General features: G+C 43.6%; 2 protein-coding genes across 3 annotated transcripts; one reads left to right on the top strand and one right to left on the bottom strand.

The window, feature by feature from the left end:
• The first annotated feature begins 1,216 nt into the window (after positions 1-1,216).
• On the top strand, positions 1,217-21,739 carry PHYHD1 (phytanoyl-CoA dioxygenase domain containing 1). Of its 2 annotated transcripts, XM_035113030.2 has the most exons (12): positions 1,220-1,432; positions 2,556-2,880; positions 5,537-5,695; positions 7,299-7,374; positions 8,918-8,965; positions 10,343-10,398; positions 13,880-13,942; positions 14,064-14,085; positions 16,237-16,365; positions 17,376-17,492; positions 17,759-17,885; positions 18,376-21,739. In XM_035113030.2, exons 2-12 carry the CDS (start codon positions 2,848-2,850, stop codon positions 18,425-18,427), a joined length of 882 nt encoding a protein of 293 aa, XP_034968921.1. In that variant the 5' UTR covers positions 1,220-1,432; positions 2,556-2,847; the 3' UTR covers positions 18,428-21,739. The 2 variants fall into 2 exon arrangements, with proteins under 2 accessions (XP_034968922.1, XP_034968921.1); XM_035113031.2 differs by lacking the exon at positions 16,237-16,365 and having other exon boundaries at positions 1,217-1,432.
• Positions 19,690-21,444, bottom strand: DOLK (dolichol kinase). Its single transcript, XM_035113026.2, has one exon. It carries the CDS (start codon positions 21,442-21,444, stop codon positions 19,690-19,692), a length of 1,755 nt encoding a protein of 584 aa, XP_034968917.2.
• Positions 21,740-23,385: the final 1,646 nt, after the last annotated feature.

A 23,385-nucleotide genomic window follows, 5' to 3' on the forward strand; every position in this document is an offset into this window, starting at 1 on the left:
GACATTCTATACAAGATCTCAAAGCAGCTGTTTTATTACAGAGAAATTTAGGAACAGACTGGAAAGGGAAGTTGCTGAATTGGAAATCATTACCAAGCTTAAAACCATGGAAGCACCTGGGATGAATAGAGATATCGGATTCTTATCTCATTATGCATGATCAAGCTTTCTTTAGCACCTCAGCCCAGGACTAATTGCAGCCATCAGCAGCCATTAACACCCATCTACAGGTTTACCACTCCCATCAGCCCATCTCCCATTCCCACCCACCCCCACCACCCTCTGTATATATATAGGGTCTGACACTTCTGTTTCTAGTGTATCTGAAGAAGTGTGCATGCACACGAAAGCTCATACCAAAATATAAACTTAGTTGGTCTTTAAGGTGCTACTGAAGGAATTTTTTTATTTTGCTTCGACTCAGACCAACACGGCTACCTACCTGTAACTAAATGTATGGTGTGAGAGTAGCCTTAAGATCAGGGGCCCAACAATCTCAGTATTGGCTATGGCAGAGAGAAGCCAACATAGGGCCCTGGCTGGGGCTGAGAGGAGTTGGGAGTCCAAAAAGATATAGTGGGCACCACATTGGCTGGTCCTGGGTAAAACTGTCAGCAGTTCTCCTGGAGAACCTGGACCTTCTGCGTACAAGACAGAAGCTTTACAACCAATCTGTAGTCCTCTCATTAAATGCAAAGCAAGATTCTAGTCATCCTAGTTCTCAATAAAAGGCTGAATTAAACAGGAAGCTGCCTTAGCTCTGCAGTGTTTCAGGCAGAGGACCTTCCCAGCCCTTCCTGGAGATGCCATTGGAGATGGAACTGGGGACCTTATGTGCACAAAACAGGTGTTTACCACGGAGTTGAAGGCTCAATACCTGAAATCACAGAATAGCAAACTGCTATTACAAGTGCAGAAAGAAGGAGCAGTAAACAAGTAGGCATTAGTTGAGGGTGGGAGGACCTTTTACACTGTCTCTTCTTACATTATGGGGTCATAGAATGCAGGAAAACAAGTTCTAGCAATCAGATCCTAGTAATCTGGTTGTCATTCTGCACCCTTTCCTGCTTGCAATTATTTGGCAAAATACTATGAATTCTTCTCGTTCTGGGAAATAATATAATAGTTTTACCCAAAGAGGCCTCTCTTTTGGAGATGTATTAAGGGGAATGTTCCAATAAATTTGGCAGGATTTGGGCTGTGCTGTTTGCAGAGCACTGCATGTTCCCCTGTCCTTGGTTTCTTCGCCCTTTGTTCGCCTTTGAGGACGAGAGGCATTGGCATGAAACACTGTTCTCCCCATTCCCCTGAGAGTAAATGCCATCAGAGCTCCTTACAGCAAAAAGAAGGAGGAGGAGGAGGAGGAGGAGGAGGAGGAAAAATACATCCTCAGCTCTTTCGGAACCGTCTCTGGTGTCCTGAGAACTGACAGGTAAGATTCCAATTCCAATCAGCACTTTTCTGGCTCAGGGTTCCTGGCTTGCCACACACACACACACACACACACACACATTATTGTAAACAACCATCAGCAAGATTATAATACACAACAGCAAAGGAAAGGAATGAAGGAGACCAGGTCTGGAGGAGGAATCATTGGCATATTGGACACAGAATATCAAAACAGAAGAGCGTAAAAGTGAACTACCGTATTAGGAAAGAGCACCTTGTCCCCCAAAACACAAGGGGCTCCGGAGCAAATATGCCAATTTCATGCTCTGTCAGTTTCTCATCCCCCCCCCCCCATATTAAATTCAGTTCTCCACATTTCCACATCAGTTTGTGATTTAAAAAGAAAAAGTCATGAAAATTCACCAGTGTTTTAGTGCAAATTTATCCCAATACTGTACATCTTCAGAAAGTGATTTATCCTAATATATTCAATTTTTTACATCATTTTCACCATTATAAGCCTTGATATGTGCACTTTAGGCTAATGTAATGCATTTTTGTAACACATTACTTGGGTGGATAACTTTGCTGCAAAAGTCAGAGAAGGCTACATTTTAAAGGATGGCTGATTCTATGGGTCATCTACAGATACCAGGATTATTTGCAAGAAGCCATGACTGTTTAAAGTATTATAAATGTGCTTTATAAATTCATTATGTGGCCCATTTCTACTCTAAAATAAATCCCATTGACTTCACTGGGGCTGACTTCCCAGGTAAGTGGGGTTGGTATTGAAACCTATGGGTTGCATTTAATAAAGTTCTATTTAGAGCAGACCAGTTGAAAATAGTAAATTAGTTATATCCACTCATTTAAATGTGTTGTAGCCACTGCTAGTCGTACAAAGAGCAGGTCCACTGAAAATAATTGACATGACGAAATTAGATCCATTTCATTTAAAGGGGTTCTACCCTTGAGTTGAACAGGGTTGGGTGCAACCCTGAGTAGGACTAATATTGGGTACAGCTGTAAGTCTATATTTTATATTATTTTTGGCATTATAGAAGCAACTGCCTTTGATGTGCTTGCAAATTAGCCAGAATATACGGTAAATGGCAGCAGCAGAAGCGTCACTTAAATCTTTTTAAACATTTTCTTTCCAGCTTAAATAAAAAAAGAAGAAGCAGCAGCAAAAGGATAATATGCTGTTTCCATCTGGACCCTAGAGTCCAAAGAAAAAATTCAAAGTCCGCCCAAGAGGCCCCTGAAATCATCCTGTACGCAAATATTTCTATATATATCTATATCTCCGCCTGTGTCCTCATTGGCAATATCACATGGTCCTGGAAGCGATCACAGATACAAGCAGTGGAACATTAACTGTGGAGCCTCAAGAAGATTCCACATTGACTACGCTTCCCTTACCTCCTGGCTGAACTTCTTGCTTTGCCTTTGATGGCATCCATAACCCAGGAACAGATCCATAAGGTAAGGAGGAAAATGACAACAAGAAAAGGTGGATAAAAATGTGTGTGCCCTGGTGAGTGGCTTTGAATTAACAAAGCTTTCTGCTGCTCCCCCCCACCCCCACCCTCGCCAGCCACCTTCTGAAATTGGATTGAGCAATGATTAATTAAATGAATTTATCTCTGTTTTTGTGCACCCATATGGAGAGAGAAACATCCTGCCATGACTTTAAATATATTATTGGCCTTTTGCATACAGTACTCTTTATTTTGATCCTTCTCGTTCGTCCCCCGATCTTTCTCTTTATCTGTTGCCTCTCTTAAAGTCTGAAAATCCTCATCTCTTTATCCATAATCTCCTTCCTGCTGCGATGGTGTTGCTGGTTAATTCCCTTTTCTTTTTTTTCAACGTTGTTTTAAATTTTATTTTATAATGTTCAGAACGATTACAACAGATGAAAATCAAAACCGTAAAATAGGCACACAGAATAAATACAGTTACAGAGCAGTTTAGTAACAAACTCCAGGTCTAGAAAGAAAAAAGAATGAAAGTTGTCTTCACATGAAGGAATAATATATAACTGTTACTTGATTGTCAAGTAGACTTCCCAATTTCCCAAGCTTGTAACAAAGGTTGCATTGATTTTTAATACTCCGTAGAGATCCCAAGAGGGAAAGTAAAGGAAAGCAGTATAAAAGTATGTGAATTTACCAGCCCGGGAGGGATGACAAGTGGAAGTCGATTTATAGAAGAGTTTTTGTGAAGTTAAAAGAAATTATGCTATTTGATAAATATTAATATATAATTTATCCGAATTAGGCTATGATTTAGATATTTACTAGTAGGTTTTTAATTTGTATACTTTATATAATAGGTATGTTGTGTTTTGTTTATATTTATTTTATATTATTTGTATGTATTTTATTTGTATAATTTTGACTGGAATTTCAATAAAGTTTATAAAAATTAAAAAAAGAAAAAAGAAAAGAAAATGAGGGTTCTGCTGTAAAGGAATGCCAAATCATATAAAAAGATTATAGACCCTGTCAAAATCTCAAATTATGTGCAATTTCCTTCACTATACCTGCATTCCAGCATGGTACCAAGTGTCCTGTGTAAGATTTGGGGCTGTTTTCCATTGCATTGCAATTACTATTTGAGCTGCAAATACCGGTACCATATATAAGACAAATCCTTACGACAATAAATCTACATTGGTATCCTCAACAATATTCAATGACATTAATTTTGGACAGCAAACAATAGTTCCTCTGGTGATACTAATTATTTCTGTCAAAATCAAAGAATTATAAGAATCTTGAACCAACTTACATTCCTACCATAAATATGTTGTGGTTTGATTTGATAGATAAGAAACAATGGCAAATTTGAATCAATAAAGCAGAAATCTCTCTTGATTTCTTGCTACTTCAGTGGGAACGTTTATCAGGCCATTACATATCTCCTAAAAGCCAGAGCCTAACATTATTGTGAAAAGGACTGCCTCTAAGTATGCTGGGAACTCAATTATCCGGTTGAGAGAGCCCTATACAGTGCCACTGACATCACAGATTTAGGGGTTTTATGGTTTGTTTTATTTTATTTCAGTTTCAGGAGTCCCAGATCCTTCCCAGGGCTTAGAGCAGGGGTCAGCAACCTATGTCTCATGGGCCACAAGTGGCCCATGGGGGTCATTTAACCGGCCCATGGACCCCCACCGCCTGCTCGGGGACCCCCGCCGCCCGCTCGGTCAGCCAGCTCCCATGTGCGGTGCGGAGCAGAGTGGGGATCGCCTTCGGTGACGCTGGCCAGCTTCCCATTGACTGTAGGAAGCTCCTCATGGGAAGCTGCGCATGCCTCCTCCACGCCGGAAGGAGCGCTGGAAATAGCATTTGCACATGCACGTGCTCGCGCACACTCTGGCCCACTGCGGCGTCTGCGGGACCATGAACTGGCCCAAGCCACAAAAACTTTGCCGACCCCTGGCTTAGAGCAAGGGAGAACAGCAGATGCTTTTGTGCAACAAATGAGTCATTGGAAAGAGTTAAGACTTATTGCTCAAGGACCTAGGGCCATCACCAGCTGTATCAGATGATTCATTGAAAAAGATTCCAACATAACTCTATGGACCACTATGATTTGTAGTACTGTCCAACAGGGAATAGGGCAGGAATTTGATTTGGTTAACATTTAAAGGAAAACTCACCCTAATTTGCACTTTCAGAAACTACTGTGAACTGAAATGCAGTCATTTTTTAAAAAAATTTGTACTTCTCTGAATGTTGCAATGCCTCTTTTCAGCCAAGTCATGTGTAAAAAAATAATAATGCACATACTAGGGTATAGCATGCAGAAAAATAAACATCCAAGTAAAAATAAAATACCCCACCCCAAAATGCATTCTGTTGGGGATATGGCCTTCTTTGCCAAAACGTGTATAAATTGCATACAAAAATGTGCATGTTTGGCAGAGAGTCACACTGAAACGCTGATGAACTAATGGGAGGACATTTTGAAAAAGTAAATAAATCACAAACTGATATGGAAATGTGGAGAAAAGAGGGCCGGGGGGGGGACACTGAGCAAAAGTGAAAATGCCAGATTTTCCTATCTCTTGATTCTAGTCGTTGTGGTGATGGTGATGATGATAACAAATGTCTCTCTCCCCCCCCCCCAGTTCCACCAAGACGGCTTCCTTGTTCTTGACCAGTTTTTCAGCTCTGAAGTGTGTGAGGCCATGAGGGCCCAGATCCAAAAGATCATTGCTGACATGGACGTGCCTCCTCACTGCCGTACAGAGTTTTCAACCCGGGAAGATGAACAGCTCCAGGCACAGGTGCAGAAAGTAGCTTCAAACCACATCTCCCACCACAGATACCACTGCAGCGTGGTTAAGAGTGCAGGCTAGTACCAGGGAGACCCCAGGGTTCGAATCCCCACTTCCCTGTAGCTAGATTCTGTTTCATTTATTTGTCTCTAATCCTTAGGCAGTCTGAGTTGTAGCTGTATGACAACCAGCTTAAAAAAAAGAGAGAGAAAAGAATAATATTTTTTTATTTGTTTTATTGCTTGCTGTTTGCAGCCCTGGGCTCCTTTGAGAAGAAGGGTGGGATATACATTTAATAAAGGAATAAGTAACATGAAGTAGCATGGCATCTCTTATTTTGCTATTTGCATTTTTTAGGACAATATATTGTTGATGACAGTAATAATAATGATGATGATTTGCTTCCAACAACTTACACTTTCTTTCATCTTTCCTTTTTCACTATGCCAACCTCTTTTTGGAAACGGGGACTGGGGGGAAGATGCAGGTAAACCCCCTTTTTGCCATGCAGACAGGATAATGGTCTCTTGCTGCAGAGTAACTCAGGAGAGCAGCCTACCCCTCAGCCCGTTTTTTTTAACCATTAAGAGCCAGGGTGGCAGAGCAGCTGCTCTGTTGGATAGGAACCAGGGGGAGAGTTCAAATCCTTTCTCAGCCGCAGAGCTTGCTAGACAACCCGTTGCAATCTCTCAGCCTTAACCTACCTTACAGGGTTGCTGTGAAAGTTAAATGGTTGTGTGCTCCCCTGATCTCTTAGGAGGAATATGGGATAAAAAATATTATATTATTGAAGTAAAAACAATGCACTTACTCTGTGCATGTATGTACACTTGTGCAACAAAACTCCCCCCCCCTCTTCTCCCCTCAGAAGCTTCCCCAGTCAGTTATGTAGGGTTGAGGGAACCCCATAACATATTTAGGGGGTGCATGAGGTGGAAGTTCCATTGCACAAGCATAAAATCCTTGCACTGGTGGAAAGAATTAGTGCTGCGTTGGAGGCAAACAGATGTATATTATAAAAGCATGCCTTTATCTAACTGAATAAAATTCCAGTGTGTTGTAACTGACAGGTGTTATCCAAATAACAGGATATTATGGGCATATTCAATTTCTCATTAATTCGGAGACTAGAGTTTAGTACACAGGGCTTATGTGAACACACATAGGATTAAACCATGGCATGTTAAGTTTGTACAAAGAAAGAGGAAGGGCCATAGCTCAGCAGCAGAGCACCTGCCTTGCATGTAGAAGGTCCCAGGTTCAATCCCCGATGGCATCTCCAGGTAGGGCTGGGAGAGATGCCTGCCGGTCTGTGTAGACTTGAGCATACTGAGCTAGATGGATGAATGGTTTGACTTTGTTTAATGGCAGTTTCCTAAGTCTTAAAGAATGGGTTATAGCTCTGTAGTTAAAGGGGCCACATTACTTCATTGGAAACATCCTTTTTATTAGCTTATCATCATTTCCAAATTGAACTTCTTACCAATTTTATAATTTGTATTTGATTTAAGGGAGGAGCACCTTACAAACGGCACAAAATATTAAAATAAACAGCCTCAGTATTCATTGTGATAATAATGTGTAATAATATTTTTATTTTGGCCTCCAACAGGGCAGCGCGGAATATTTCCTAACCAGCGGAGACAAAATCAGATTCTTTTTCGAAAAAGGTGTTTTTGACGGAAAAGGTAAGCATTTTCTAAAAAATAAAATTTAAAAATCTAGACTTTTAAAAAATGAAGTTAAAATAATCATCCAGTAGGAAAGATGAAGAAAAAAGTATAAACCCCTCACAGGTGGTGCTGTGCGTTAAACCACAGAGCCTAGGCCGGCGGTTCGAATCCCCGCGACGGGGTGAGCTCCCATTGCTCGGTCCCAGCTCCTGCCAACCTAGCAGTTTGAAAGCACATCAAAGTGCAAGTAGATAAATAAGTACCACTACAGCGGGAAGGTAAACAGCGTTTCCGTGCGCTGCTCTGGTTCGCCAGAAGCGGCTTAGTCATGCTGACCACATGACCTGGAAGCTGTACGCCGGCTCCCTCGGCCAATAAGGCGAGATGAGCGCCACAAACCCCAGAGTGGGTCACGACTGGACCTAATGGTCTGGGGTCCCTTTACCTAGGAAAGATGAAGAAAAAAGTACAAACCTCTCACAGAGTTAACAACCATTACCTCATGAAATAAAAGTACATTTTTAATATACTCCACATTTAATTAGATGTTACAACATAACGCAGCCTGATACAGGAAGAGGAGAAAGCAGATGTTATGATAAATACCAAATAAAGCCACATTTCATTGGTACTTGCCTCCCCCATGATTGGTCTATCATATAAGTAGCAAATGACTTCAAAATGAAGGTGAAATCATAGGTATTAATATATGTCAGTTTCTCAGATATGGGAATAAACATTACTCTGTGGAAGCAAATGTTTAATGAAAAACCAGAGGACTCCTTTCAGTCCTGTGATATGGCCAAACTATTTTGGGAGTGGGGGGATGGGGTCAGCTTTTGCTTCCCCCCCCATAAAATTTTATGAAGGTTTTTTCATAGTACAGTACAATAAAAACAAACTAATTAAACAAAAACTGAAACTGAAAAAAGAAAGGAAAATGCAGAGTCCTCTCTCAAAGGTAGCTCTTAACCCTTGTCACCCACAGAAAGGGGTGGACCCTCCCATCTCTCACCTGGGAGCTCCCCTTTCTTTTCCCAGCCTCTCACCTTGGGAGATGCTCCCTTGCCTGCCTTGCACACAGGGTCCTTCACCAGCCAGTCATCACCTTCAAGTGTGTATAATCCCAGAGTAGAGGGCACCAAGGAAAACAAAAAATAAAAGACAGAATAAGGAAGATAAAAGGAAATGAGAAATAGAAGAGGGGGAAAAAGAAATAAGAAAGTAAAAGGGCTTCTGATTTTCCATCTATCAGTTACATACATTTTTTCCTTAGAGGGTCAGGCAAACCGTTATAATTAATAATGCTTTTTGTAGGATGTGGGGAGTGGGGGGGAGTTGATGGAACCAAAGGCGGCAGTTGCTGAAAAGGTTTGGGAACTTTTCCTAAACTGATCTAAACTGATATAACCAGTGCTTTTTTTTCTGGGGCTACGCATAACCCTAAACATTTTGTGAATTGAATTTAAGTTTCGTCTCATTAAGGGGCAGAATTTCAATATGAGTATAACACATGTGCTATGTGGTTTATGTTGCATTAAACATTTTTCTTTCCTAGGAGATTTTCTTGTTCCAAAGGAAAAAGCTGTTAATAAAATTGGCCATGGTAAGTATGAAAGACAGCAGTGTATGAAAATGATACACATGTGGGAGTCCATTTTTCCATGAAGCATGTTGCAAAAAGCATTTTGCAAAAACCAAGCCACAGACCCCCTACTTTTGAAAATTTTGATAACTCTATGGTAGTTACCTGTGCAAAGCAATTTTTTGAAGTAAATGTGAGGTAGCCCCCAATAAGAAAAGGATTTTAGGTGTACTAAAAATCAGACCATAAAATTTGTGATATTACCACAACTTGTCTTTCTGCAGACAGTAGGAAAAACTCATTGCCATTGTTCCATTACAACTGAATTTTTTTAAAAGCAATTGTGACCCTAACTTGCAAGTGCTCTATTTAGCTGCTGATATATCACAATGTTGAAAAGAAAGTATTGCCCAGCCCTAAATCATCAGAAGATGAGCTGCTGTGCTAATCATAGCGGCAATTTGCTTAGCTATTTCCCCTGTGGGACTTCCAAGAGGAGACATGAATCCCAAACTTGTAAGGCAAGATTCACTGAAAACCCTACCTACAAGCAGTGGGAGAGTCCTCTAAACTTGATAGTTGTTGAAAGCAATTAGAAGTTATTTTCAGTTTAAAAGTAGATAACAAGGGGTAAGGAATCCCTTACATTAAAAAAAAATATTGAGCTGTTTGCACTCCCCCCTATTTGCAAGAGCCCATAGGAACTGTGTCAGAGGTTTGTGCCCAATCCCAGCTCACCTGCCATCCAGCAACTTTTCCAGAAGTTTCCCCCCCCCTCCGGCAAGCAGGCGCTGGTCATGAGCAGAGGCTGGGTGTTCCGTGCATAGCTGCCAAGTTATCCCTTTTTTACAGGGATTTTCCCTTATGCTGAATAGGCTTCCTCGCGAGAAAAGCGAAAACTTGGCAGCTATGGTTCCATGGAAGGCTTTCACTGCGCAAATTAAGTGAGCCCCTGGCAGGGGATGGTGCTGCAGACTCCCTGGGTGTGTTCTGCGGACCCCCAGGGGTCCCCGGACCCCTATTTAGGAGCCACTGGTGCGGACAATACTGAGCTAAATAAACCCAAATTGCCTCCTTCACTATTAAGACAGCTTCCTATGTTCTGCAAATGTGTGCCTCATTTCAAACTGAATCATCTGGATTTCAGGCCTCAAAACTCATCAGCACACTTACCTGGTAATGCATTCCATTGAATTAAGTGTGATTTACCTTTAAGTCAAGATGCATAGGATTGCGTTCTCATTGATGGACCCCCTTCACTGCTGTTTTTAAAAAGGGTATAGGGATGTCCCTTTCCCTTGATCAGGAAGGTGATTGGATGAAATACAGTTAAGTTGCAAGAGCAAAAAAGCAGGGACAATTTCTGCTTGCTTCATCTCTCCCCCTCCTCTTTTGCAGCGTTGCATGCATACGATTCCACCTTCAAGCAGATCACTCACTCCTCAGATGTGCAGGTGAGTTTGAGTGCCAACTGAAAGCCCCAAGTTAATTTAGATCACATTTCCACCCCGCATTTAAAGCCCCCCTTATACCCCTTTTAACAGTCATGGCTTCCTCCAGCAAATCCTGGTAGCTGTGTTCAGGGTGCTGAGATTCATTAGATCACCTCCTCCCCATTCCTTCCCCAAAGCTATAGTTCCCAGAGTTCCTTGCGAAGAAGGGTGGATTGTCCAGCCACCCTGGGAACTGTAGCTGTGTGTGTGTAGAACCAGGGGAGTTTTCTAGCAACTCTCAGCATGCTGAGCAAACTGCACCAAAAACCATGACAGCACTTACAAGGGTACTGAGTGTTGTTGTTGTTGTTGTTCTTGTTTAGTCGTTTAGTCGTGTCCGACTCTTTGTGACCCCATGGACCATAGCACGCCAGGCCAGGCACTCCTGAGTGTTGTTAGGAGACCCCTATTTTGCACAGAGAGCTACAGTTCTCAGAGCAGTTTAACAATCCATCCATCTTCCCAGGGAACTCTGGGATTTGTTGCTGGGGAGATAGGGGGTCTGCTAACAACTCTCAGCACCCTTAACTACAGCTCCCAGGATTCTTTACAGGAAGTCATGACTGTTTAAAGGGGCACCGTATAGTGTGAATGAGACTTTGGAAAGAACAATATGGGGAACTATTGATTCATACTCTTTCTGCTTGCAGATTCACAATAGCCTTATTTTGAAAGGAACTGAGCTACTGGTATGACAAAATCAGGCATGTAGCTTTGCTGGATAAACTTTCCCACCATTGACAGGTGATGAGAGGGAAAGTGACCAGTTTTCGGCCATCTGGTTTCCATTAGTTGAATAGGTCCCAATGATGTACAAATAGGTGTGACTGCTCCAAATCTTCAATGGAAAACTTTATCCTCTTCGCATCTGACTGTAAGGAATTTCCTACTCTGAAAAATTGTAACAGAAGGGGAAGAGAGCATTTAAATACAGTGGGACCTCGACTTATGAATTTAATCCATTCCGAATGCACACTCGTAGGTCGAAAACTTCGTAAGTAGAGTTTCCCATAGGAAAAGCGGTTTCCCATAGGAATGCATTGGAAACGGAAAAATGCGTTAAGTTGAGGAAACCGCATCTATAAATTCGTAAGTCGAGGAAACCGCATCTTGCCGCGAATGGGTTTTCCGTTCGGATGTCGAAAAAATCGTAAGCACACGGCCACTTTTTCCACTCGTAAGTTGAAAACGTCGGATGTCGAGTAGTTCGTAAGTCAAGGTCCCACTGTAATTTAATTACTGCCTCTGACAGCTTCCTTTACATGACTTGCATTGTTCCCAAAGTGGGCAGTGGAGCCACCTGGAGGAGTGCAAAGAGACAAGGGGGTGGCAGGGGGGCGCTGGAGGTGTAAACAACTTCAAAGAGCTGGCACCACTGCATCGAGTCTTGCACTTTTGTTGAATTAATGAAACTAAATACCTTTAATTGGGTTTCCAATAAATGTGCAATTAAGTATTACTGTTTTGAACTTTATTTTGCTATTATCTTCCTTAGTGGGTTCTGCAGACTGCTAATCTGAAACATGCTTTTTGGGGGATAGTGTAGGGCAGGGGTTCCCAACAAAATTTTCTCGAGGACCCCTCATCGGGCCGCTATTGTGACAAGGACCCCCATTAATTGACTTACTTGCTTGAACATCAAATCTTCCTCTTCATCTGTAGGCCTTTGTCGTTTTAATGAACCACTTTTTAACCAACGGTCCATTTTTAACTACGCGAACTGTAGCTTCCGTGAAAAACAACGCTTTGTTTACAAACACTACTGTTTTGTAAAGAGGCAGCACGCGCCAGGGAGGAGGGAGGGGAATGGAGAAGACAGGGTACCTGTGCAGTAGCGCACAAATGAAGCTGACACGCGCAAAGCATCTTGGGGAGGTGAGCGTTAGTAGAATGCGCGCGCTGCCTCTTTGCAAAACAGTAGTGTTTGTAAAGCGCCACCTAACGGCATACAGCAGAACTACTGCCTCTATCTAATTCTAGTTTTGCGCTAGACTCTGCTCATGCAGGAAGTGGCCAAAACAAAAAATCTGTTATCATACGAAATATATTTAATATATTTTTTATTCTAATAGCATCTTGCGGACCCCTCTGGCATAGCTCGCGGACCCCTGGGGGTCCCCGGACCACCAGGGATGGGTTTATGGAAGCAAGGGGGCAGTAGACCAAAATTTGGGAACCACTGGTCTAGTCCACACTGCACCTTGAATCACACTGTGCAAAGTCTGGGCCTGGACCCTGCACTCATATATCTGAGGCCCTTCTTTGGGTGCCTCCTCCATGAGAGGTCTGGAGAGTGGCAACACGAGAACAGGCCTCTTCTGCAGTGGCTCTGTGTTTGTGAAATGCTTCCCAAAGGGAGACTCACCTGGCGTCATCATTGCATATATTTAGGTGCTAGGTAAAAAATTTTTTTTCCCCAGCCAGGTGTTCAGCTGATTAACATCCTATGGCTTTTTAAGTGTAGTGGATTTTGGTGGGGGTTTTTTTGAGAGGGTATTGGTTTTTCTTTTTGTATTCTCATTTTGTATTTTTCTGTTGCAAACCGCCTTGGGATCTTTGGATGAAGGGCAGTATACAATTTTTAATAGTAATAGTAGTAGTAGTAGTAGTAGTAGTAATAATAATAATAATAATGTATGGGTCCTGTTTCTTTCCATCAGGCACGGAGGGTTGTTTTTTGGTAAAGACATGTTCACTTACCTTTCTTACTTTTTTCTGTATACTTTTATTTCCCTTTTGCAATATGCAAAACTTCATAAATAACTATATGAGGAGAAATGAAGTTCTCAAGCCCCAAAGGGAGAGATGTGCCTTTGTTTGATGGATTATATTTCTGGCCCATAAATATAATATAAAGAGTTGAAGAATATTTACATGTTATAGCCATTAAAACCAAATTGCATTTAAAAAAACTATTTCTGATTGCCTGGCGTGCTATGGTCCATGGGGTCACGAAGAGTCGGACACGACTAAACAACAACAAACAATTTCTGATTGTTAATAGTCTCATTTCAAAAGCCACTGTTTGTGTGAATGTATAATGGAGTTGGAGCAAATGAAGTTGGAGCCATTACAATGAATGGACCGCAGTTAGTCATGCCCATTGATTTCAATGGTTATACACTGAGAGTCCCTATATTTTGCTACCTGCTTCTTTGTAGTTTGCTAGCTTAGCAAGCCTGCTTCATAAACTATGGTTTGAAGGTGGCATATTTTGAAACTGACCAGTTTGTTAAAAAAAGCCACAATCCCCACTTCAGACATAATTGCAAGCAGAGTTTAACAGAAACTGAAAGTTCCAAAAAATCTCCTCCTGGCTATGTGCAACTAAGTGGTGTGTAGGCACAAACCTGAGGATAGTTATAGCTTGCACATGTCATGACAAACTATATTTCATCATGGTTTTTATCTAATCTCGTGCAAATTTTGGGATATTTTTCAGGTACTGGCAAGAAAACTGGGGTTTGAAAACCCAGTGGTGGTGCAAAGCATGTACATATTCAAGGTATGGTAACCTTTAACTCTGCTTATTAACTGAATTAATGAACTAAATGCATTAATAGGATAATCTTTTTGTACTTTCCTCCTCAATAAAATGGTGTCCCCCCCCCTCCCCTGTTTTCTAGCAACCTGGCATCGGCGGTGAAGGTGAGGTTCATACTCTGCCTATTTCTACAATGAAAGTAGTTCCGAATAAAGGGCTGGATTAAACAGGAACAGAATAAAGTCAGACTATTGGTCCGTCTAGCTCAGTATTGTCTGCACTGACCGGAGGTAGCTCTCCAAGGTTTCTGGAAGGGAACATTCCCAGCTCTACTTGGAGTTTCCATCAGGGATTGAACCTGGGACCTTCTTCCCTGGCCCTTCCCTCCAAATTAAAGTTCCAGACCTCATGGTTCTCAATAAAGGAAATAAGCTGTTTTATACTGAGTTAGACCATTGAGCCATCTGGCTCAGTACAGTCTACACTGGCTGGCACCACAACCACAAAGATTTCAAACTGGGGTTGTTCTCAGTCCTCTCTGGAGATGCTGGGGACTGAACACTCCTTCCTGTGTTGCACCACTCTCTAGCCAAGCTGAGTGCCCTCTTTGAATGCTTTTGGAGGGCACACATGGGCTTGGATCATGTATTTTGCTTTTGAATGTTTATGTACAAACTAGCTTACTGTGCAAAGCTAAAATTTACTCCACCGACTTTTGCATCTGGCCCTGACCACTCCTTGCATATGGTGCCCAAAAGGTTTGTCCACAAGAGAATTGTGGTGCTCCCTCCTCTTAGGAGTAGATGGGACTTTTGATCTGATGTAGCAAGGCTCTTCTTATATATAGACTTTTGGTTGTTTGGCCAAAGATTGATTTTGGTGAGGGACACATACACGGCTCATGATAATCTGGTTTCAGTGTAAATCAGTGTTTCCTAAACTTGTCTCTCCAGCTGTTTTTGGACTACAACTCCCGTCATCCATAGCTAGCAAGACCAGTGGTCAGGGATGATGGGAACTGTAGTCCAAAAACAGCTGGAGACACAAGTTTGGGAAACCCTGATCTATACAGTGGTGCCTCGCTTAACGAATGCCCTGCTTAACGAAATTTCTGCTTAACGAAAGGATTTTTCAAGCGGAGGTTGCCTCGCTAGACGAATGCGTTTTACGAAAACTTCGTCTGGCGAATCGCGGTTTCCCATAGAAATGCATTGAAATTCAATTAATGCGTTCCTATGGGTAAAAAAAAAGTTTTAAAAAATTCAGTGCGTTCCTATGGGATTCGCTAGATGAATTTTTAGCTATAAGAAAAGACCCGTGGAACGAATTAATTTCGTCTAGCGAGGCACCACTGTATTAAGAAAGCCAGTGTGGTGTAGTGGCTAGTGTGTCAGACTAGGGCCTGGGAGAGACCAGGGTTCAAATTCCCCCACTCAGCCATGGAGCTCACTGGGTGTGACCTTGAGCCAGTCACAGCCTCACAGCCAACCTACCTCACAGGGTTGTTGTGGGGATGAAGCGAGGAGAACTGTGTACTTCACCTCGGAGAAAAAGGTGAGGTATAAATGCAATAAATAAATGAATAAATAAATAAATGTGAGCACATCTCTTGTTACCTGCTGTCAGTAACAAGCCAAGGATATAATAGACCAGTGGCATGGTTAATAGTGAGTGCTGAACTCTTGCACTGCTTTGAGGCTGCAATTCAAGTCAGCAGCGTCCCTCTGGAGTATTACTGTCAATGATAATGTTACAGTCAAGGGAAGGGCAAGGCCATGGAAGAGGAAGGACGGGAAGTTGTTTACCTTGCAGGAAAGGCCATTTTGCCTTTTCTACCAAGACATTCTCTGCATGATGTCCATGGAATCTGACAGGGGATAAAGTGAACATTGCATGCAGAAGTTTCCCCAGTTCAGGCTGGGAAAAGCCCCCTGCCTGGAATACTGGAGAGCCATTGCTGCCAGTAAGTTTGAATAATACTGAGATAGATGGACCAATTATATGACTTATATAGAATTACAGAATCATGGAACAGCAGGGTTGGAAGGGACCCTCAGGGTCATGTAGCCCATCTCCCTGCAATGCAGTACTCTCAACTACAGCATCCTTTACAGATCACCACACAACCACTGCTTAAAAACCTCCAGTGCCTACCACCTCCCGAGGGAGTTTATTTCATTGTCAAAACATTTCTTACTATCAGAAAGTTCTTCCTAGTGTTTAGCCAAAATCTCCTTTATTGACTAAATGAGGGTTGGAGAAAACCTTTGTGTAGTGTGACATTTGAGCCAGCTGTTTGCATCTGTTGCTTCCAGTGACACCACATCAGGATGCCACTTTTCTACATACGGAACCTTTGGGGCGAGTGATCGGCCTCTGGATCGCCCTGGAAAATGCCACCCTAGAGAATGGCTGTTTGTGGTTCATCCCTGGCTCTCACACAAGTAAGAAATTAGTAGCATGGCATTTGATTTGATAGGAAAGCAACTATAGACCGACAACATCTGGTTGGCACCACATTGGCTGCCCTTGCTACAGCTTCATTTGGCACAACAGTGGTACATTTTTCCTGTGCCCTCAGCCCTGTTACTGTCCTTCAGTGGCTCTTCTGCCTATCCTGTCCTGAGAAGCTTCCTCCTCTTGCAGGCTGGTTGCTTGGCCCCTCTCCCCTCATCAGCAAACGAGCACTGCTAATGAGAGAGTACAGGCATGAGTGGGGCGAGTGGGATGCTTGAAAACCCACCAAAGGGGAGAGCTGGGCACTGGATGTTTTTCAATGCCCTGCCTTTTGATTGGCAGGCCAGCACAGGGACACAAAGTGGAAGTATGGCTTGGAGGCGGCACCCTTTTGAGGGATGTGGCAAAGGAGGAGGCAGAGCTGAGCTGCCAGGTTGGAGAGAGGCTGTGATGCAGCCCAGGACCAGCAGAGACAGGGAGCACAGCCAACCAGCGGGGAGGACTTAGTAGGGCCTCTATCTGCAGCTCCATGGGGCAGGTTGACTTCCCCTTGACATGGAGGCTCTGCTGCTGGCTGCCCTGTTTGACAGGCAGGGTGGTGTGCGGCCATCTGCCACGGATTGCAAATTGAGCTAGAATTATGATGATGATGATGGTTCTACCTAGCCTTTTTATATAGACAGGAACTCAATCTCCCCACAATCTAATAATTGTGTATGTATGTGTGTGTGTGTGTGTGTATTAAATAATATTAACTATATTAGAAACACTTTAATTTACAACATGGAAATTTAATTCAGCGTGTGGCCGGCAGGTTCTGTGTCGAACTACTATTGCAGCCCACTTGGTCTGAGAGGCTGGACTGCCTTGGCCTAGAGTATTGCTTTGCTTGGAGAGATCTTGCCAGGGCACCTATGTACAAGACACAAGTCTGTCAACATATCCTCCTTGGCACTTTCTGTGGCGTCCTTCACATTTCCAACATGCTGTTTTATAGGTGGGATCACTCGGCGTATGGTCCGTACTCCCCCAGGCACAATCCCCTGCACAAAGTTTGTTGGTTCTGAGCAGACGTACGATGACAGGCAGTTCATCCCAGTGCCTGTTGAGAAAGGTAAACTTGACAACAAGGGTAAACATTAAGAGGAATAACTATATTAACTGCTGGGCATCATGCCACTAACACAATGTAGAGAAGACAGGGGGATGTTCAGGTAAGCCTCTCACTCTTCCTTCTTTGCTGTAGCAACAAAGGTTACCTCGGGTTTTGATTTAGATCCAATAAACAATACTAGGCTAGGGGGGGACGGTAATGGGACTGGTGATTTGACTTCGCAAATTCATGCACTCGCTTGGTATGGCTTTTAAATCACAAAATAGGTGGCCTCGTTCTGATCCATGGTGAGGTTGTCCACAAAAGTGAGCCGAACCTCTCCGAAAAGTCCCGCAACGTCTACACTTTCCATATCATGGAGGCCAAGGACACGGCTTGGAGCCCAGAGAACTGGTAGGAGGCTGTAGATCAGAGAACGCTTTGCAATATAAAAGGGACCCTGGAGGTGATCCGTTGCTAAGCACTATGCCCTTGCCCCCACCACAATAGCTTTCAAATCTTAGGAGAAGGGCTGCAGCTCAGTGGCAGAGCATCTGCTTTGCATGCAGAAGATTCAGAGGTTCAATCCCCAGTAACATCTCCAGGTAAAGTGGGGGGGGGGAGACCTCCCAGTCTGAAACCCTGGAAAGCTGTTGAGTCAGCACAGACCATCCTGAGCTAGATGGATCAAGGGTCTGACCAGTATAAGGCAGCTTCCTATATTCCTATGTAAGCCCCTCCCTTTTCCCAGAAGGTTGCCCAGAAGGGAATGTGCTCATTGGGTCGAAAAAGGTTCCCTACCCCCACCTTCCTTTGGGAGATTTAATTTCCATGCATGCTGTGCTCTAGTTAATCTGTTAGTATTCTATGTTCCAACATACCATACTTTTTTTTTGTCTTCTAGGCTTCAGCCAACCCCTGGGTTGCCTTTCCCCTCTTTGTACACACAAAACTAACAACTGGAGTGCAAAGTGGCGACTGACCAGCCCATGCTTCGGAGTTCACTGCCAGCTACTTTTTCTTTTTTAAAATCTAGCTTTGTGATTTCTTTTTTCCAGTATTGTCTCATCTTTAATGTGGAAGATACCTCTTCTGGGCAGGATGGGAGAATCAGAGTCAGTGCGGTCCTTAGTGCTAGATTGGGGAAGACCCAGGTTCTAATCTCCACTTGGTATTCTTGGGCCAATCACATACACTCTCAGCTTAGCCTACCTCACAGGGATGTTGTGAAGATAAAAGGATGTGTATGTGTGGCAGGGAGGAGAGAACCACATACTGTGGAGTTGTATCCAATGGTAGTCCAGCTAGCCTAGATCTACTGGGTTGTATCCAATGAAGTTCAACTCAGAGTAGGCCCATGGAGCTAGTCATCTTCATTCATTTAAAAGGCCAGGACCATAGAAGGCATTGAAATGGATGAAAGTGACAAACAGAAGCATTCATTTCATTGGCTCTCCTCTGAGTAGAACTTTGTCAGAGACAACTCTCTGTCTCTTATTCCTTGGAGGAAGCCTGGGATACAAATGTAATAAGTAAATAAGATTCGTATAAATGATGGAATATAATTACACTAAATAGACTGGCACCACCAAATAAATCTTAAATGTTGGCCTCCTAGGAATATTCTGTTTCCCCTGTTTTACAGTGTTGCTTATGAGCAAGGGGGATTTCAGGAAAGCACCAGCTATGTCCTGAAAAAATAACCTATGCATATCTACTGGGAAGAAACTCTCACTGAATTGAGTGGGACATACTCCCAGGTAAAACTGCATGTGTAGAACTGCAGACTTAACAGCACACAAAAGATGTTCAAGATGTCCATTATGAATGCCTCCTGACAGGGTTGCTTCTGGGCCGCACACTGACAGCCATAGAAAAGACCTTTAATCAGCAGGACTTTTAAGCCACGTAAAGAGTCCAATATGCTTAGACACATTGCCTTTCCTTGATTTATCTTTACAACACTGCAATACAACAGAACTAAAGTTGCTGGACTAATTTTGAAAGCACAATTAAAAATGACAAGCTGACAAAGATGCTTTTGCATGTCCTTTTTTAAATATTCATTTGATCCAAGAGCAATTATCTGAATACTGTTATCCTTCTTTTTGAACTTCACAGCCTGATACTGTGAGTTCACTACAGTGATTCAAGCCATTGCCCTACCGATAGCCTCCATCCCCACATCGGTCATGCCAAGATTCCCAGCCAAGGTCCCCTAAGTCATCAGTAGTATTTGGAGGTAGAGAGGCAGAAGTAAATTGTCCACTTGGGTAGTGTAGGCTTCCAAAAGGGAAACCAAACTAATAGATGCCAGAATCCAGGAGTAGCTGGCATTTAGATCGACACCACTGTCAAAGATCAGAATGATGGCAACAGCAATGATCTGGGCAAATATGCCCATCATGGTGCCTTCAAAGGTCTTCTTGGTCCCCGGCCATTTGATCTCCCCCACTGTGCTCCCGAAAATAGAAGCTACTGAGTCCCCAATGCCCACAGCAAGCACCCCAGAGTAAGGGGCCAGGGCCCCAGCCCCAGGCAAAGTAGCCTTTGAGGCACAAGGTCTGGGGAACAGCCAAACAGGGAGGGACATCCCCAGCAGAAGATAGATGTGAGTCAAGATCAAAGGCCCACTGTCCCGTTCATCCAAAAAGAGAGAGAGCAAGTTCCTGAGGGTGTGCCCCAAGGGTTTGATGGTGAAGTATCTGATGTACTCAAGAAGAATGAAAACTGCCAAGCACACCACAGCAGCCACGTAGAGGAGCTGGCGGTCGTAGATTAGTCCTGGGACATACGTTGCTACCACAATGAAATGGAAGTATTTCCTGGTTATGGTTGATGCTTGGTGTTTCTTAGAACCAGATGACCTCTTGGCGTTTTGATAGAGAACCACTGTGCATGCCAAAGCAGCCAGGAGGATCCAGTAGGAGAGGAGATAAACTCTGGTCTGTGTTTGAGAGAGGAACTGGGAGAGCCAAAAGAGGGGGTTCTGCCGAATCAGGCGGTAGAGCCACGGCATGACAACCCCCAGACCCAGCACCGCTGTCATCATATGGAAGAACATGGAGGAGATCCAGGTCCCAGAATCCATGAAGAAAAAGAGGGCAGTGAAGAATATCCCAAGGAGAACCACCCCGATCACCACCACCAGGAGGAAGAAGTCAATTGGGTCCCCTCTGCTTTCGGTTACGTTCAGAGAACGTTTGATGAGCTGATTGAGGACGAAGCTTATTCCTGTCAGGACGAGCAGAGCCTCACCGGGAGTGAAGCATCGAGGCAGCAAGTAAAGCAGTATCATACTGAGGTAGACAAAGATAAGCAAGACCTCCAGGACCTCAATCACTTCAGAGACCGTCAACGAGTGCTTCATGGTGTAGATGATCAGGCTGCCAGCAATGCCAGAGATGATGCAGGTATTTGTTGGCACAGGTTTAGTTACACCGAGCGCTATCACAGAGAGGAACAGGGCGATGATCATGCCAGTGGAGGCTACAATGATGCCAAAACGCTCAAAGTACACGATACCAGCCACTTGGCACCTCTCTTTCATCACAATGCCCAGCAATGGGACAGCCATGCAAGCTGGGAAGAGGCCACTGTTTGCTCCTGCCCGAAACTGGAAGACAGCGCTGCCCAGGCGGAGGAGGTTGTCCCATTTAAACTGGATATAGAAAGCTTGGATTGCAAGTGCAATGGAGCACCAGGAAAAGCGATCCCAGACTGTGCTGTGCACACAAAGCACGATGGTGAACATGATGAGGGATTCCACAAGGATGGGTTGCTTGCTTAGCATGGTGCCAGCCAGACTGTTGCACTCCCTGTGCTCAGAGAACCCTGGCAGCTGTTTGTTCTGGTCCAATATTTTCAAATGCGGTCTCTCTCTGTGTGTGTCTGTCTGTCTGTTTCCCCCACTGTCAAAAGCTCTCTTGTATCTTAGTGCCCTTCCTAGAAGTGAAAGCAAAAACCATCCCATTAAAAAAAGAGCGTGTTATATACACCACCTGCTTCTTCTCTTGTACTGAAGGAAAGCTTCTCTTGTTTAATAAAAACATTGCCATGCTCTGGAACTCCATGCAAAGGGAGGATAATTTCTGCCCCTCCTTGCTAGTTTTCCATCACAGCTAAGACCTTCCTATACAGGAAGGGCTTTTGTGGCTGGAGCTCATTGCTTGCCTTGCTAGAATTGGTAGGGAATCATTTTCCTTCTGAAAGCATAAATTCTAAATTGTTTATTGCTGTTATTATGGTAATTTTACTGTTGGTTTCATTCTATGTGATTGCGTTTTTCTTAGCTGTTGTGAACTATAGAAGGAAAGACACAGTGCAGATAAATAAAATATGGTTCAGACACACTCCTTTGTTTACATGACTTCTGGTTTACTCTGTTTAAATCACTCTTGCCTCTCCCTGTTGCATGCAGTGTGCAGATGCCAACATGGTGCCCTCCAGATGTTGAACACCCATCATAGAATCATTTTAGAGTTGGAAGGGACCCCAGCCACAGCTAGCATAGCCAAGAGAGAGAGGTGAATGGGAGTTATTGTCCAACAACACCTGGAAGGCACCAGGTTGGCTATCCCTTTGATACAGAATACTTGGTTGCATCTAATGATGCCCCCTGAGACCTGCTGGTATAGAAATAAAAAATAAAATAAAATAAATACTCAGATTTGCCTCATTGAAATTAATGGACGTAAGTTAGTCATAGAATCATAGAGTTGGAAGGGACCCCAAGGGTCATCTAGTTCAAACCCCTGCAATGCAGGAATCACGGTGCAAGAACCCTTGACACATAGCCATCCAATTTCTGTTTAAAAACCTCAAATGAAGGAGAGCCCACCACCTTCCGAGGGAGTTTGTTCCAATATTGAACAGCTCCTATCAACAGAAAGTTCTTTCTAATGTTTAGTTCTTATAATTTGTATCCAACTGGTTCAGGCCCTACCCTCTGGAGCAGCAGAAAAGAAGTTTGCTCTATCTTCCATATAACAGCTCTTTGGATAACTTGAATATGGCTACCAAATCACCTCTCAGTCTTCTCTTAAGCAACCTAAATATACCCATCTCCCTCAACCGTTTCTCTTAAAGTTTGTGTGGAGGACAACAGGGAGGAGGAACAGGATCCTGGCAAGGTGTGACTGGGACCCACCAAGGCAAGCTGGGGATGGGAAAGGAGAGATTGGAGTTGCACAGGATGACGGGATGGCAAGGGGTCAGGGTGCAGGGACCAGAAGAGCTTCTGTCTCCATGAACAAGGCAGGCTCTGAAGCATAGTGAGCAATGGGAGGTATGCTCTGGGAGGCTGAGGCAGGCAAGGCTCCACAGCCCAGGTGGAGCTCTTTAGCCTCACAACCCAGGTGGGGTGGGGGAAGATGTGTGATTCCTCAGCTGAAGTAGGCTCAGAACAGGTGAGGGTCACATGGCTTGTCAAGCCTAGATGCTGCAATCAGGATTCAAGATATAAAAGGGAAGCAGAGATGAGGGGCTGCATATGCTCAACTGCCTATGTTGCTGGACCTTGGCTTAGATGCTCCAGGACTTCCAATGGACTGTGTTCCCTGACTGCTGGACTCTGGACTTAACATACTGTATATGACAGTGGGACTTGCTGCCAGATATGCTGGGGATTCAGGACAGCTTGGTTCCCAGACCCTTGATCATCTTGGTTGCATTCCGCTGCACATGTTCCAGTTTGTCAATATCATTCTTAAACTAGGGTGCCCAGAGTTGGCCACTGTACTCCAGATGGTGTTTGACTAAGGCAGAATAGAGAGGCCCTAGGACTTCCCTTGATCTGAATGGGTCTGCTCTGAGCTCTGAGTAGGAATACCACTGGATACAACCCACTGTGGTTTGGTTGTTTAAGATATAGAGAATTCTGCCTCAGTGTGAGGATGGAGTAAATCTTCCTTCT

This window comes from Zootoca vivipara, chromosome Z (genome assembly GCF_963506605.1).
Source record: "Zootoca vivipara chromosome Z, rZooViv1.1, whole genome shotgun sequence".
In the NCBI taxonomy this organism is placed as follows: Eukaryota; Metazoa; Chordata; class Lepidosauria; order Squamata; family Lacertidae; genus Zootoca; species Zootoca vivipara.